Here is a 16,801-nt window from a genome sequence, read left to right on the forward strand (position 1 = left end):
GGGTTGGTTTTCAGCTTCTAAAATTGTATTTCAATTCTAAACTTACTCCCCATCAATACAATTCTCAAACACTTTACAGAACCCCAAGACAGGAGGGCTGTTTAATTAGTTGGTAAGTATTTATGAAGCACGTATGTAACAGTCAACCACTCAGATGTGGCATGTGAGGCAGCAGGGGCTCCAGAACGACCACTGTGTTCCTCTCCTGGCCTGTGTGCAGCTGAATTCTACCTGTCTGCAATTTAAAAGAATCAAAATGTAGAGGAATCTAGGTTCTTGTTTAATTACATTCTGATTTCCTCAGCACAAAGATAAATTCAGTGTTTTGGCTATTACAATAATGTAACAGATAATTTAGGGATCTATTTGCTTTTTTCGAAGAAGCAGCAATCCTGGAGAGTCATGGGATAGATGTACAGAGTCCAGGAGGCCATTCCAACAGTGATGACGTTGACGGAAATGACTACTCAGAGCAGGTGAGCAGCTGAGCAGAGGTTCTTGGTTACAGAGTGGGTGGGATAGTATGACAACTCAATTCTGTGGGTGTGTTTTGTACGGGGTGGGAGAGAGGAGACAATCTAATGTCCCTCCACTCTGCTCATGTGTGTAGTTAGATTTTCATGTAATTTGAAAGGAATGTGGTATAAGATTCAGTTGTCCTGTAAAATTTGTAAGAAACTGTTATTCACCCACATGGATTTATTGTCATACAACAGGATACTTGGCAAGTACGCAATGGGGAGGAGGAGGAGGGAAGAAGTTCAGAGGGAGGCAGAGAAGCAGAGAAGGTAGAAGAAGAGAGGAGGATCTGATCCAAACAAGCAAGTTACACCATCCACCACACACACACTCAATGTTTGAGAATACTAAGGGCTACTGGGTAGCTATACTCCATGCCTAAACCTGTACCAATGCAGCACACAGTGGAAGGTCCCGCCCACCACGGCCCCATTGCAGTGAGAACCCTCATGCCCGGATGAGTGGTTCTTTCAGAGTCTCTGGCACATTGACACACACATCCTCTCATAAATGCATGTCTTCTCACCTCACCCTGACTTAGTTTTCATTGCTTGGGGGAAAAATATATATTTAATTGTAGCCACTGGATGGAATAATTCAGTAACTAAGAATGTGGGAATTTTCCCCCCACATACCTGTTGACAGATTTCATTAAAATTTTCATAGGTTTTAAAATTCGTTTCTGTTTAGAATATGAAAAAAATGTATGATGTCTTCTGGACCACAGCAGGAGAATGTTTGCTGTTTCCTGTAGTATATATATATATATCTCTTCCTCGCCCCTCAGTCAGTTCTGAAATAATAGCCCACTTACGTTCTTCCTTCTGCCATCCATTTTGCAGCCTCTGTTTACCAGCTTGAGCGCAGACACTGCAGGAATGCACGAACTTTACACGAGCCCCTTTTAAACTCTACAGTCCACTTTGTGGAAATGAGAATGAAACAGTGAGGCCCATAATTCCCAGGGGTTACCTTTTTTCTTTGTACACTCCCAAATCATAGCTCCACATTTTACTGAAGAAAATATCTGTCTTTCTAATCAGAAACATTCCTGTTATTTTTCAGTCTACTAATGTAGATGGATCACTCCCCGTTTTTTTTTTCCAGATGCCCTAAGGGCAGCACATCCCATGATTCCCTCCCTCCCCACCCCACCCCCCAACCCACCAGGATCTTACCCTTTCCCAAGCTTTTTGATGCGAGAGTTCCCCTGAAGGCATGACAGGTGAGAAACTTATCCCTTATTTGTAACACCATCTTCTGGTGCCTGACAAACATCCTGCGGTGCCAGTTTCCTTCACAGCTTTCACACTGAGTTGTGCACGGAGGGAGAGCTTCCCGCTCCCCCTAAATATGACACCTGCCGCTTCCCTGGTGTCTTCCTGCAGGAGAGCACCACACGTTTTCACCCATAGCCATTGCTGGCAGTTATACTTTTGTCCTGTTGTAATCGAGAGTTTTTTGGGTCTTTTGTTCTTTTGTGAAAATGCATTTTTATCCATAAGATGTTGGTGTCTGTAGTTTAGTCTAGTTTTCTCAGCTCAGTAGAAAGATACCATGAGCTCTGATAAACTGTACGAGTACTAGTCCAGAATTCAATAGCTCACTAGTATGGCCTTCAGTGACTAGTGCTATGTTTGTTGCAAACCTAGAATGATCAGGTTTGATTATCATCACCAGCAATCTTTCTGATAGAAGGAAAAAATTCTCAGCAAGAAAAAAACATTTTGGTGCTTTTTATTTGTTGAATCCTGGAAATGTCAACTGGAAGTCTGGACCTATTTCCATTCAGTGTCTACTTAAATACATTTCACCTCTACTCTGTCACGAGCCCCTCACCCACTGTGTCCTCCCACAAATGTTCTGCCTCCCTTGCCCTCAGCATGCCTTTCTGTGAGTTGGAGAATTTTACCAATCCACTAATAACATTTGTTTCTTATTTCTGCATGTCTAGGATGACAGCACTAGCCATAGTGACCACCAAGACCCCATCTCATTAGCTGTGGAAATGGCAGCAGTCAACCACACTATCTTGGCCTTGGCCCGACAAGGAGCCAACGAAATCAAGACAGAGGCCCTGGATGACGACTGATCAGGGAGGGTTGAACATGAGAAGTTAACTTAGTTTAGACGTAGCACCTTAGCAGACTTTCCTCGGTCCTTAACATGTGTTCTTACAGTATAACTTGCAGTTTCTTGTATGTCAGTTAGCCCTTAGGGTCTTGTTCTGTGAAGATGGCATGGTGCCCTCAGCCTTTGCATATACTCTCTCAGTATTAATTCCCAGTAAATAATAACCAACCAACCAACCAACCAACCAAACTTCCCTCTCCCAGCCCCCGAGGCTAGAAAATCTTGCTGCTCTGTCTTAGCATTCCAAGAAAGTGCTTCCAGGTATTTAGATAGCCCTCAGTTCTCAAATAATAGGCTACGTGTAAAACCTTGGGTACCTTTAGATTCCTGTAACACTAGTCTGTACCCTTTTCCTTCCCCAAGACTGATAGGATGCAAGCTGAGGTAGTGTGGCCCAGGATTGACAGACACCATTTGGGGAGTATCTGCAGAGTAAAAGGAACACTAGAATTCCCACTCAGCGTGGGAATAATTGATTTCCAGCTGCAATAAGCCGTGCCTCATAATAGTCACACTGTGGCTAGATTATACTTCTTTGGGTGCTGTGGAAAAATGTGGAATGTCCATGGAAAAACTTTATCTCAGATTTTGGTTGATGTTAACATGCCTGACACAGACATCCTTTCCTCTCACAAGCTGTGTGACTTAGTAGATAAAATACTGCCTTCTGCCTTTGGGACCATGATTCAAACACACAAAAAAACAAAAGTCATTTAAAAAAACAAAACAAAACAAAACAAACCCAGCTTGAGAGCATTGGAAAAAAAACAAAACAAAACAAAACAAAAAACATGAGCTGAATGTCTAATGGATGTTAAGTCCAGTTCTCAGAACCACTGTACGTTACGCGGCACAGGTATGTGCCTGCCTGCAAAAGTGCTGGAGGTCATCATGGACGCTGCTTTGCCTCCTGTTTGTGTCCCCTTTCCCTGCTACCAAAAAAAAGTCTTTCAAGGATGGAGCTAAGGTCACAAATGAGTGAATGAACTTCCAGTCTTTGTATCCATTAACTGAAGCCCCCTCAATATGAGAGGTTGATAGAGGACTTTATGGTGGGATTATGCTGACTGACTATCACAATTGCAAATACTTTCCTAAAAAGGAGCAGAAAAAAGCAGGGGACAATTGCCACTTGCGTGGTGTGTCTTCAAGATACAACGTGATGTGACTGCTTTGGTGTTCTCTTTACTCTGTCCTTGTAGAGGTGTGAAAAGCTATATTGCTACAGGCAATTTATTTAATAATTGGAAGCCATATTGATAATGGATGTGGTAATATTTGTAAAGTTTAATCTACTTTAAGCGGCAGTAACTAATGGAATTTTTTTCCTTGATCACATATGTAGCACTTTTGTTACTTTTTAAAGATATTTATATTTGATAAATCTTTTTTTCATTTTGAGAACTCAAAATACCAAACAGTGAACTTGCGTTATAAAGTCACCCTGTGATCACCTTGTCATCTAGTAGCAAAATGATGAACTATTCATGCATCAAAGAAAATTACATCTGCTGGCCTTGTATGAAAATGATCTCTTGGCATCCCGATTAAATGACACACTGTCACTGTGGGGAAGAGGAAACAGCCTTCAATGTAGCGGCGTAGGGTGCGTCTGAGGGAGGCATGACTGCTGTGTATTTTCTGCCTCGTTCCATCTCCTTTCTGCGCACAGTGGAGCCTTGTTTAAAGGGGGATTTGGGGCTGGCTGTTAACTGTCTTTTCGTCCATTATCTAAGAACAATTTCTAAGATGGAAGGAAGGCGCCATTTCCTTACCTCTTCACCTCCATGCCCCCACCAGATGTATTCAACCTAAAACCATTGAGAAGAGAGTGAGACTGACCTTCTTTGTTTTTCCCTTTCTCATTAGTAGATATTAAATACCCACCAGTTTTTAGCTGGTCTGACTCCATTTAAGGCGTATGCTGACAAGGTCTTCTCCCTGTCTGTTCATCCTGCCTACGCCAGTGTGCGGAAGCCTTTAGAGGGCATGAAAATGCCACCTTATATGGGTCTGTGACTTTAAAGAGCTAAGGGCAGGGACTGGGCCTGCTCTTGTCTGTGGATTTCAGGCAGAAAATGTATATACTTCTTCCAGCTTCCAAGAATTGGAGTAAAATGGGGTAGTCTTTTCTGTTTTACTGTATTACTTGAACCAACAGATTCAAGAGTAGCATTTGTTATTCTCAGGAATGATCCCCCTGCTCATTTTCTTTCTTGGTGTGTTTGAGTTTTTATTTCAATTAGGAGATTGTTATCTTTCTTTCCTTTTATATTACTTAGAAAAAAAAATGTAATGTATTGTATCTTCCCATTCCGGTGAAATTTTGTCTGCTTATTCTCAGTTGAATCAGAAAGAAAAGAGAGGAAAATATACTGTCTGACAAGCCACATCCATGATTTATTGTAAGGAGATTATTATAATTGATAGCTTCTTTATGATGGGATTGCTAGTATCATTTGTTCTTGCTGGTCTTTTTAAAGAAACAGACTCAAACTGTTAAGACAGCTGCAGTTTCTAAAGAAATACAGTGATTGCCAGAGAAGAGCTAAAAGGTTTCATTGTTTTAAGGCCTTAAGGAAGGAGAAAAGCTTCAGAGAAAAAAGGGGAGTCAGTATCCATGAAAGCATTAGCAGGCCCTATCTGGCAACCTGGAAAAAGTAAGAGCACATGTCTACCAATGCAGGATAGCCTCATACTGGGTTCAGGAAGAAGGAATCTTTCATCCAGAATTCTTCTTTTAATTGAAGAAGACTGCTGGCCTGCTCTTAAGACCCGCTGCCTTACATATAACTTTTGCTTTTTCACCGAGAGCAAAAATACAGTTCTTTGGGGCCTAGATTTAAATCTGCCATTGTTTTTTTGTTTTTGTTTTTGTTTTGTTTTTGTCCCTGGGTTCAATTCTGCTGTCTTGTCCAGTCTACCTTAGTTCTCATAATGGCACACAGAGTTGTCACTGTCTTAATTTGTAGTATCTTTGGATGGTGAATTTTTTTCTTAAAAAACCCTAAATTCCTGTCTTACTGAAGGGAAAAGAGCCAGACTCAAAAAAAAAAAAGAAAAAGAAAAAGAAAAAAAAATCCCATTATGTACTTTTGGGTTGATCTACCCCTCTTTTCTTACTCCATCCTGTACATCCCTCAGGCCCCAGAGGACTGTTTCAGGACTGCTCTTCCCTAGTGAAGAAGACTAAATAAAAGGGTGGGGTGGAAACCTTGTCAGCAGTTCTTATAGGAACTTGTCTGTTATTTTTTGAAAGACACTTTCATTGAATTACTATAGTCACATGGGTAAACTTCCTACTCTTCTTACAACACAGCCTTACAAAGGGACCTTTTAAAGATGGACCATCTGAATGAGATTTCTGATTTGCTGTTGATAACCCTAATGTGGGGTGAAGGCCAGGGAGGGCAATACAGTACACTCTTAGCTGAGACCTTCTGGTGTCAGTCAGTACCAAATAGACACTTTGGTTTATTTCAGCAAAGCTTGTAATTGTTGAGTACCCCTTAGGGCATTTCTTCACAGTCTCAGTCCTTTAAGTGGTTGAAAAGTGCGGTTACCTTCCACCTACCTATGGGATCTATACAGTTCCCACACACTGTCTTTGGGTGGGCGCCCCCCCCCCCCCACATTCTCCTGTTCCTTCCCAGGAAGAAAGTTCCTGGAACAGGAAGACCCCTTTAAGGTACCTTTCACTGTAGCTCAGTAGAGGTGACCACCTAAAAAGATACGGGTGAGGAAGCAGCTGCTCATCAACAGTGAAGTATGCAAATCCAGTACTGTGGTTCCTGGTAGATTTTCGATGGCACGCAGTCCAGTAACCGACAGTACCGCTGTTGGGGCCAGATATCCACATATATTTTTACCTCAAAGGGGACAACTCATGAAGAGCTCGCTCAAACACTCATTTCAGTTCTTTACAAACTTCCCTCCTGGACTCTAGCCATCAAGCACCAAGTGTAAATAGACTTATTTCATCAGGAATCTCCAGTCACATTCTCTCCCTCTGTGAACAGCTCCCCTTCCATTTGCCTCTGGGCTCCAATACTAAGGGCCTCATCTTGAGCAGACATCTTTGCTGGGATTTTTATCTTCCACAGAAGGCAGAGCATGTGGGTGTGGTCCATCTCTTCACACAAACACTCCTTTCTGTCTTGCAGGCCATCTTTGTGACCAGCTACGTATTCCACTGACCAGCTACATTATCTCTGCCCATAACAGTGGAAATAATCCCTTTTTCACACACAGTCCTCCTACCCATCCTAAAAATGTGAACTTCAAGTCCTTACTCTCTTGGTCCTAAGAAGGGTTTGGGTAGAAGCAGTCTTCCCATGTAACTTGTAGCTCTGCCTTTTAAAATTGCTTTTTGTCTTTTTTTTGTTCAGAGAACAACCAGAGTATTTTTCCCCAATAAGTCTCAACAGATTCTTAGGCAATAATTTTTCTTGTTATTGATGATCTTGTGCTCAGTAGCACTCTACACTGAATAGTCCTGACCCTTCACGTTGTGCGTTGGTTTTCTGTGTTAATCTCTGTCCGTGATTTAAATCTTAGGTCAGAGTGGTGATAGATTTTGTCATTTTGTTGTTGTGATTATTAGTAATGTTTTACTACTGTATTCACTGGGGCTGCATTGAGACCAGCCAAATCCATTTATAGCTTTACTGAGCCGGTTTTGTTTGTCAAGATTTCCCAAGTGAAAGTTGGGCGCACTGACCAGCTGCTGGCTGACAGCGTCTTTCTGGAGCATAGGGATGGGGTGGGGGATGCACTGGGGAAGGGGTGGGAATTACACATTTAAAACATTCCTTTTTGTGTGCTCTCTAAATAGCAAGGATGTTTACTCAGGATTCGGGTATCAGTTGTCAGCCATGTTGAATTTGGCTAACTGAGCTGCCTGCCCGAAAACCTTCTTCCTGTTTCTTAATTTCCAGACTAATTTACATTACTTCAGTAATACCTAAGTTTTCCAGTTTGAAGGTATTGTACCATAATGAGAACACAAGGTTTTCCCAGGGAGGCAACTATGAATGGCCACGTTATCTTGTAAGGATTTCCCTAGTGGTAGCGTATTGTCACAGTAGAGGCCCTTTCTTTTTCAGTACCGTGCTCTCCTTCATCACATGCTCTTCTCTTCAAAAGATGACTATCACCTAAGAGGAAAGCTTTCTTTACCCCTCTAAGGAGAACTACCATACTGAGATGGTGGGAAAGACTTTTTCAATACATCGACCCCACAAGTTCCTTTTCCAGTCACAAAAATTCCTCTTATAAACAGGTTATGTTCAGAAAGGCTGTTCTTCAGTCTCTTTACTTACAAGCTAAAAGTGATAAGCGACTGCTTTTGTCATCTTAAAGGACCAACGGTTGACTCACTTATCTCTGAAGTGCAACTCTGTTCCTATCTATGGACATTCGAAAGCTGGAAGTCTTGGTGGAGATGAAAAGTAGCAGCAAAGAGAAAGCTAACGATGTGAGAAATCCAGTTTCCTATAACATTAGTTTTCTTTAGTAATTAAAAGGGGAGTACGTAGGGTGGAGAAGGGAGGGGAAATCTGCTTGCACCAAAAGATCTTGCACCCCGTGCTTATCGTCACCCAGGGACCTTGAGGGTGTAGTAGATGCTGTGGGTAACCATTGTGCAGAACCCTGGACTTCTGTTTTATCACGCTTCATAGGATGCTTGGGGCCAAGCATTGCGCAGAACTAAATCTAACTGATTCAAGTCAAGTCTAACTTCTGGCCGTCAGCCACCCATGTTTCACGCCCGTTATCTTGTTAGCCCGTGCAGCGCCCTGACAGCAAACAGGGATGCATCTGCAGGAGGCTCTGCCTTTCAGTCCTGACACCTTTTTTGCTTGACAAGTTTGGGAATTGATTTGCCCATCTGGATAGCATGACCGTGCCTTCCATGGGTGTCTGAGCCCCAAAGTGCAGTGGTGTGGGGGCAGCTGTCGAGTGTGCCCTGTCACTATGACTGCCACACGCTGACCTGAGCAGGGCGTGTGTGCCTGGCTCAGACATCTTGGGATGCCGCTCCCTTAACTCCATTTTCATTTTCTCTTTTAATAAAAGTGGCTCTATACAGCCATAATTAACTCTCAAATTCACATTGGTGTGCTGTGATCAAATGAAGGTTTGCCTGAATCCTTTCAAATTGTAACCATGGTAATTGAGGGGGGTGGCACAGAATGAATATATAAAAATATAACGACAATTGTTCTGAATGACTGAGTGTCCTCCTGACATGTAATTAGCTGTTTTAGCAAGATGTAGATTGGCATGGTCATAATTAAAAGGATTTCTGTCCTTTATGCGATTGGAAATGGCAGATCTCCCATTCCCTGTTCCCTTTTAGCACTGATGCTCCCAAGAACATTTGGAACAGCAGCTCAGTAAACTAAAATAATGACATGGTGTTCGTGTCCTCTCCCTTTAGTGAAAGAGAAGGATTTGGAGTTATTTCAACTTCAAAATGGAAGCCTTCGCTGTTGCTCCCCACTTGACTTCTATATCATTTGAAACCTCTGTCTCACATCGAGTTTTGACTAGCTCCACCTTTGGCAGAAACTTTAGTCAGAACCCCAAACTGAGTCAGTCCCTGACAAGCCCTTCATGACTGCCCCACTTGCTGGCCAGCTAAGCACATCATGTGGCCTCACTTGAGGACATTTACTGTCTAACAAGCTTCCTGGGATTTTGATTTTCTCCTTGGTTACTTGATATTTCCATTGTCACCATTAGAAAGTATCAAATGGGAGTGTACACGTGAGTTAAATAGCGTTTTCCTCACTGAATCATAGGATCTTTGACAGACATGATACAAACAGATGTAAACACATGAGCTTTTAACAACTATGTGGCATAAATGGAGTCCTGATACTTACAGTGTCCTGTAGTTAATGTATATGCATGAGTGTCACCCAGATTTCCCCACATTGCTCTTACAGGGCAAAACCAGGTTCCTTATGTCAGCAGACTTTTGTTATCCTAGTTTTCCCCATTGCTCTGCTGAGTCAGTGGGATTGTCTCCCCAGCCCACCCAGGTGCATGTTTTCTCTCCCTTTCACTTTGCTTGCTTTCTCTTCATCACTTTGTCCCCCTGAGCATCGTGTGGACTTGACACCTTACACCGCCTGCCCAGGATGTCTGCTGTTCTCCCGCCGAGGCCTCCCACTGGAGGGGAGCTGCTGTGTCGCCAGCTAGCTTTTCTCTAGAATATGCTTTGGTTTTTTCCATCACTTGCAGAAGTCTTCATTCAGTTCTATGATCAAGTGAGCCTCTGCACGAATACCAGCACCCAGCATAGTGCCAAGCAGCCTCTCACAAGCTGCTTCGTTTCCGTGGGGCTCCTAGCTGTGCCCGTGAGTCTGGGCCACGAGCGCCTTCTTCCTTCAAGCCTGGACACTCCGGGATTGCTTAGTAACCACTGAGAAAATGCCACTCTTGCTTTTGTTCGTATTTTGCTGCTTACCCTCATACAAACCTTTTCCCCCGTCTCCACATATCAGAAGGGATCCTAACCAAGTGCTAGTTATACTTCATTTTGATGAAAATGCTGAGGCAGACTGCTTCTCTATAACTGTTCTCTCCCCGTCCACAAACAGAATTTGGGAAAAGGTTCTGCCTTGAGGTCTTTTATTCTTGTTCTCCTCAAAAATACCTCCAAAATGTGTAGTCATTGGGCCAGATCAGGAAAAATGCCATTAAAAGTTCTTACACGGTGCTTCTCTTCCTATAGGATCTAAAAGTGACTTTCATCCCCACCCCCATGCGCCTACTTTCAAGATACATGTGCTAGTGTGGAGACTTCCCTGTGGGGTCCTATCAGTCTTCTGACAGTTGGAATGATTGTGGATTTATGGCCACAAAGAGCAGAGTACCCCATCCGTTATTTTCCCAGCTGCTGAAAGATCACCATCTCCATTACAGTTGAGAAGCTGTTTTAAGATTAGAAATTCTGAGAACTCACTGGAGTATGATTCCGATTGCTGAGACAGGCATTCAAACAGCCAGCACAACGTTCTGATTATCTGCTTATATTCAAACAAAATAGAATTATCACTGCAGTTAAAACCTAACACAATCTGCTCTTTTAGGGATCAAAGTATTCGATGTGCCACTTAAGGAATGGTGCTACTAAAAAAGAACTGGAGTTGGCAAGACATTTCCCTCCCCAGTTGTTTCCACGGGCCATTTTGGTGATTCCAAAAACCCTACACCTTATAATGCCATTACCACCAGCAGCCCCCACTAAAAAGAAAAAAGCAAAAAAGAAAGCCAACTCACCCAAATCCCTGAAAGCATGGGTAGTACTTACCCATGAAATAGTATTTTTTTTGGAAGAAAACACCAGAAGTTACTCTTACAAGAGACCAGAGTAAAGAAAGATGTCATTCTAAATCATAATGCAACAAGAGACAAACATTCAGACCTCCTGAGCATTCAGAGCTCATGATCATAGCAGCTGACATTTATTGAGCATGTACTATGCGCCAGGCACTGTGCTGAGTGTTCTTACTGTCTTGTTTATTCTTGAAGATTCGCAGACCCTACACTGAGCAGCATCACCTTAATGGAGTCGAGGAAAATATCCAGTTGCTTCTTTCACGTTAGTAGATGTTATTTGGAGAACAGGTTGCAGGGTCTGCCTGGCATTGCTCTGAGTGAAATCAATGCACTTAACCTATTTTGTTCTCTCACAAGACAATGCTGGATAATCCCCACTAGCACACTGTCACATTGCTATCCTCTGTCTGTGCACTTCATTCCCCCTGACACTGAACTAGTGTTACTTTGATGATCTAGACATTAGAGCATCCCTTCCCCTTGGCCTTTCTCCGTGGTTAGTGATAGTGACAGAAACGCAGTGAACTCAGTGAGGCTCAGCAACAGTGATGTGAAACCTGTTTCAAACATCCTGTCTCTAGAAGGCAAATGTGAGGTCCTGCCTTTTGGGGGCAGGAGGAGAAACAGAATGGCTGTCTCATCATCTGCGTTTTGAGGAGAAGTAGAATTTACTAGCACTCCTTGGGTGTAGTTGCAGTTAGTTGAGGCAGAGAGTGCACTTCCTGTTTTCCCTCTGTTTAGCTCTTCAAGCATTTTCTTAGTGCCTGTTACTGTTAGGCATCCTGCTTCTGCACAGAAGTGTTTAGCTAAGCCGTTGCAGCTCGTTCTGCTGTCCCATCATAGACACGAGAGACAGTGGGGCTGAGCCATTACTTTTGGAGATTCGGGGATTCTGGTATTAGTGTCTGCCCCACATGGAGACAGGTCCAGATTTGGGATCAGCATAGAACTGTCTAATGAACCACAGTCCAGCAAAGGGGCCAGCTGCCTAGGGATTCAGGTGGCAGCTCAGTGACCATTGTCAGGGGCCCGGGCTCCAAGCTGACCAGAGGACTGAACTAAAATTCCATGTTTCTCTCCCCCTCGCTTCTCCAGCTCTTTTCCTCTTGAAAGTAAGTTCCCAGGGGTTGTCACTCTCTTCTCATCCACTCCATCACGTCCTAGGCATCCTTGGAGCCCAAGAGAGTGGAAACCACCCCAGGAGGAAGGCCCCAGTTGGAGTGGCCCTGTGAGCAGATCTATCAGGTTGACTATTTGAGTTTGGTGGCTCTGTAATAGGTACCTTGTTTCATTCGCTGGCTAATGGGATTTTTGATTATCCCCCCCACCCCACACCAAAAAAAAAACCCAGCCTAATGTGAAGGGAACAAGGTATGTGTGCCTTCTGTTTAGCTGTTGGTCCAGATTTGGCATCTCTGGTGGCAGTTGGGTGCCACTGAAATTTTGGAATGGAGACATTAACTCCATGCTTGGAAAGAGCACGTGACTCTTACCAACCAGTATGGGTGGCAGAGATGAGTCACAAGATTTGTGTTGCCTTTATAACTTTTCCAGCTTCCCATCACTTCCAGGTCAAGTTGAAGTCTCCGTCTTGTTTTCTGGCTTCCTTTAAGCCCAGAAACCGCTCCCCTTTTGTTGCTTTACTGGAACTAAGAGCCCAGCGTAAACTTATGAGGGTCATTTTTCCACTTCATCATTCACTGAAGCTATTAAACTGGAAACAAAACGACATTAGTGCTATATTAATGTAAACAGCAGCCACTCTAGTGATATTACATTGAACTCTTTTGTTTTTATGCCAGATTCATGGGCGGGGGCAGGCAGCGCATACATTAGTAGAGTGGATTGAACAGAGGTGAGGGCTCAGCTGTGGGCTCCTTTCAAGAGCATTATTGTTAGTGATTTGCCTTGAAAACCACATTTCAATATGTTAAAGTCAGTGAGCCCCTTAATCCTGCATCTCTGAAAATGGGCACCACAAAACCAAAGTTCTTTGGGGGCAGGGGGAGTTCTCCCTTCAAGCGTCGGCATCTCTGGCAAGGCTTTTCTTCGTTGCTCACGGTTTCGCCGGAACACTTCTCTCGAAAGGGCCTCTTCTAGTAGTTTTTCTCACACGGGAAATAGCAAGCAAGCCTGTGCAGTCCTGTAGCCGTGAGTCTGGAGCAGACCGTCTACACACCCACTCTGCCCCGATCCGTTTGCTCTGGTCTGCAGAAACAGGGAAGAGCAGAGCTGCTGCTGGGCCCAGCCCCGGTGTTTCCATCTTCACCCAGGCTGCAAGGTGGGACATTGCCCCTGCCAGATGAGACCAAGAACATCATAGTTGCCTCCCCTGGAAGAGCCCACAGCCTTCTCTGATTCCCCATGGGCTCCCCTCCCTCCCTTCCACGGCCATAGTCACCAGTAGGTATGCAGTACCTTCCAAGGATACATTTCTAGTTCTGTTTTTTAAGTGCCTAAGCAAGTTACAGACCTCTGGAACCTGCCGGAGAGTCGGCCTGTGCCCTGCCCCCTCCTCTTCCCCTCCCTACACTTAGCCCTCAGGGGCGGGTGCAGATAGCTGCCCCTCTGCAGGGCCCCCAGCATTCTGCTGGCAGAACTACAAGGGCAAGCTCGTGGGCAGGGCGGCATTGGCACTGGCCCGTCAGGCTGGCTCCGTCACTCTGTCCTGCGCTGCTTTTTAAGGGTGTCTCTGTCAATGGGGTTACGGTCTTGGTTCATAGAGAATGTTAAGGAGCCTGCTTAGCAAAATCTACAGCTGTCGAGTGGGGAGATCGGGGAGAGCAAGACCGCCTCAGCGCAGAATTCGGTCTGTCTTTGTCCGCAGCTGGAAAGTGCATCCAGACCCAAGAGGGCAAAGAGTCAGATAATCATGGTTTAAAACACAATGATTCATTTGCCATCATTAATCACTGGAACCCTGGCTGCCTCTTCTTGTCCTCTCCCTAGATTTGAGGGATCAGGGTGTCTGCTCACAAGGGCTCAGAAAGGCCATCGTCGCTGGGGGTGAAGCAAGATCACAAGTGTGTCTTTGAAAATGAGTGTGAGATTATCTGTTTGCTTCTTTTTTAAAGTAATTTAAGTCTGACCTAAATTTGGGGCCTTTATTATGTGGTGGGTGTACGACGGATTATTTTGTGACTGCACTCTGTTCACATCACGGCACTAAGCAGCGCTCAGATGATTTGTTGGTGCATTAGAACGTTTTGCAAAATGGACAAATCCATACCAGGCACTTTATTTTCATTAATAATCCAGCGTTTTTGTTCAGACAATGTCATAACCCAAATGGTGGGCATTCACATTTAACAGGTATGGGCAAATTTGCCAGAGGAATTCTTTGGATTGGGAGAGAGAAGGGAGGCAGGTTGATGAAAGTGGTCAGACGGGAGAATCTTGAATCCGTGGTGGAAATGGAAGGGAGGCTTCTCTGGAGCGCGTCACCCCAACCCGGATCCGGGCAGTGCGCTGTTGCTCTGTTCTCCAGTTGCTCGTGTTTACGGGTTCTACGAGTGCTTGTCCGTTGTCCCAGTGAGCGTGCGCGGGAGCACTGCAGAGCAGGGACAGCAGTGCAGCGAGCGGCACCACAGCCCCCCTTTCTTCTCAGTTACCTGGACCCGAACACCCCGGCGCACAGAGTGCGGGGGACTGTTTTCTGTTGCGGAACCGTGTGCAGCTGTGTCTCCCTGTTCGCTGCGGGGGGGTGGGAACTAGCTGGCGCAGGTTGGAAAGTGGAAAGTGAGGTTGACAGTCGTAATCCGATCAGATACCATGGACCAGATGCCTTGGGACTGCCTGAAAGTCTTTAGCGTCCACCAAATACTCGAGTATCTGCGACGGGCTGTGTGGGGTCCCTGCCAGATGGCTTTGGGGCAGAGTGCCCTTCCCTGCCTTGGCCGTCGTGTGTCTTAGTCTTTGTGTTTCCCTCTGGCGTCTCCTGGTCTCTGTCCCCCATCCTGTGCACCATGTGTCCCTGAGGGGAGTTGCACCTGTGTCTGAGTCTGCTGTAAGGTGTTCAGTCTACCTCAAGGGGTCATCATGGTCAACTCTGTCCCATAGCAATCCTTCTGACATCGCCACACACACTGGAATGTATATCTGCCCCTGGCCCTGGCCCTGCCTTCCCTGTCAGTAACCTCCTGACCCCATCTTTCCTATAATCACCACAAACTCCTAGTGCAAATTGGATGCTGCTTTAAATGTGAAAACAATTGTTCAAAAGCTATAAAACCTGAATGAAAGCTAAAGCTGAATTTATAAGCCTTGTTGCATATGAGCCAAAAGTGCAAAAAGCTCTATATAATGAACTAACCTGCCACTCGTATAAATATAAATATATATAAATATATTAAAATCAGACTGTTCTACAAAATTGTGTATTTGTATTTTTGTGTACGTACAATTTTCTGCTAAGCAGAAGGAGGATGTAGTATAGGATGCTGTGAGAAGAGATTTGGTTTAATCCTATTTCTTTGTTACTTATTTTTGTTAACATCAGATGCCTGTCTTTGTCTTCTCTGTGTATGACACTGTTTGGAAAGCTGCAGTATCTCTCTTCCTTAGGTCCAGAGTCCGTTAGAGAATGAAATCTGGGGTTTAGAGAGTTGTCCAGGTCACCAAACACGGACAAGCAGAGACACAGCTTGGCCGTCTACTGCCCAGGAGCTGTTCGTGGTTCTGAGGCAGCAGCGAGGCAGGGCACAGCCTCTGGGAAGCAGAATCCCACTTCTAGAAGGCAAGTTCCAAAACACAAGATTGTAACAGGTCTCTCTCAGCAGAAGACTCTCCACCGGGTCCATCAGGAGGGGATGCAGGGCCTCTCTGAATGGAGGAACGGGACCTCTTATTTCTGGGCCAGAAGTTTGCCCAGAAGGTAGCAGGGGGCTCTGCCTGGCCGTAGTGCCCAGCTCACTAGCCGTCCCTGGGCTCTGTGTCCCTCTTCTGAGTAGTCGCTGCCTTTTCTCAGATCAGGTTACCAAAATGCCTCCCCTCTGCTGAGCTGCTGGCGCTTCATCACCCAGACCTCCAGCCCCAGTTCCCTGGAGCATCTCAGAACCCACTTTCCCGGTGCTAACACACAAGAGGGGGGTAAAGTGGCTGCCAGTAATGGCCAGAAACCAACTATCTGGGAGGCCAGGCTGGAAGACAAGCTCCGCGCACCCAGGGCAGTCGGCCCATCCGCTGGGAAGGCACCCGGCAGCCCTGGGCCCGGGCCCCGCCCCCCACCCACCTCTCAGCCCCACACAGTCCCTCGTGGCCTGAACCTTCTCTAGGGAGAGCGATACTGCACCTTCACCTGTGGGACTCATATTTATAACAATGTGTAATGACTGTAGCAAAAAGCCCTTGTTTCTAGATGTAAATGGTCAAAGAAACAAGTGCTCTATTGTATTGATTAAAATAGTTCAAATGAGTCCTGTATCATTGTATCTCCTATTCTGGATTAGTGCCTTTTGGACAGTAGACTGTTCTGTAATTAAAATGTAGTATACTGCTTTTTTGTACAGTTTTGTTTTAATAAAACTTTTTTTTAATTTGTGTTTATTTTAGTATTGTACCTATTAGAGAATAAAATGTATAACTGAACAAAGCCTGGCCGGGATTTCTTTGGGGGGGAATAACGATCGTTTGGGAAGCTCCCCAACACTAACGGGTGGCAGCCTTCCGTTTTGGACATCAGTCCCTTCGTGCTTTAAAAAGCAGTTGGCACGCCCAGAGGCCAAGGACACCTGGAAAGGGTTGAGGTGACAGACACTACGCGGTGGGGCAGGAATGCCTTCTGCTCTGGAAAGCCCCT

The 16,801-nt window shown here is 44.9% G+C and overlaps 1 protein-coding gene across 8 annotated transcripts in view; it reads left to right on the top strand.

Moving 5' to 3' along the window:
- The window catches only part of HMBOX1 (homeobox containing 1), a 204,738-nt gene extending 188,148 nt beyond the window's left edge, over positions 1-16,590 (top strand). For 3 of the 8 annotated variants that reach the window (XM_042934962.1, XM_042934964.1, XM_042934963.1), the window contains exons 9-11: positions 382-476; positions 717-788; positions 2,474-16,590. In XM_042934962.1, coding sequence (XP_042790896.1) covers positions 382-476; positions 717-788; positions 2,474-2,611 — 305 coding nt within the window. In that variant the 3' untranslated portion in view covers positions 2,612-16,590. The remainder of the gene's footprint in view (positions 1-381; positions 477-716; positions 789-2,473) is intronic. The other 5 variants (XM_042934966.1, XM_042934967.1, XM_042934968.1 and 2 more) reach the window with 5 other exon arrangements.
- The last annotated feature ends 211 nt before the right edge of the window (positions 16,591-16,801 follow it).

This window comes from Panthera leo, chromosome B1, assembly GCF_018350215.1.
Source record: "Panthera leo isolate Ple1 chromosome B1, P.leo_Ple1_pat1.1, whole genome shotgun sequence".
Lineage (NCBI taxonomy): Eukaryota > Metazoa > Chordata > Mammalia > Carnivora > Felidae > Panthera > Panthera leo.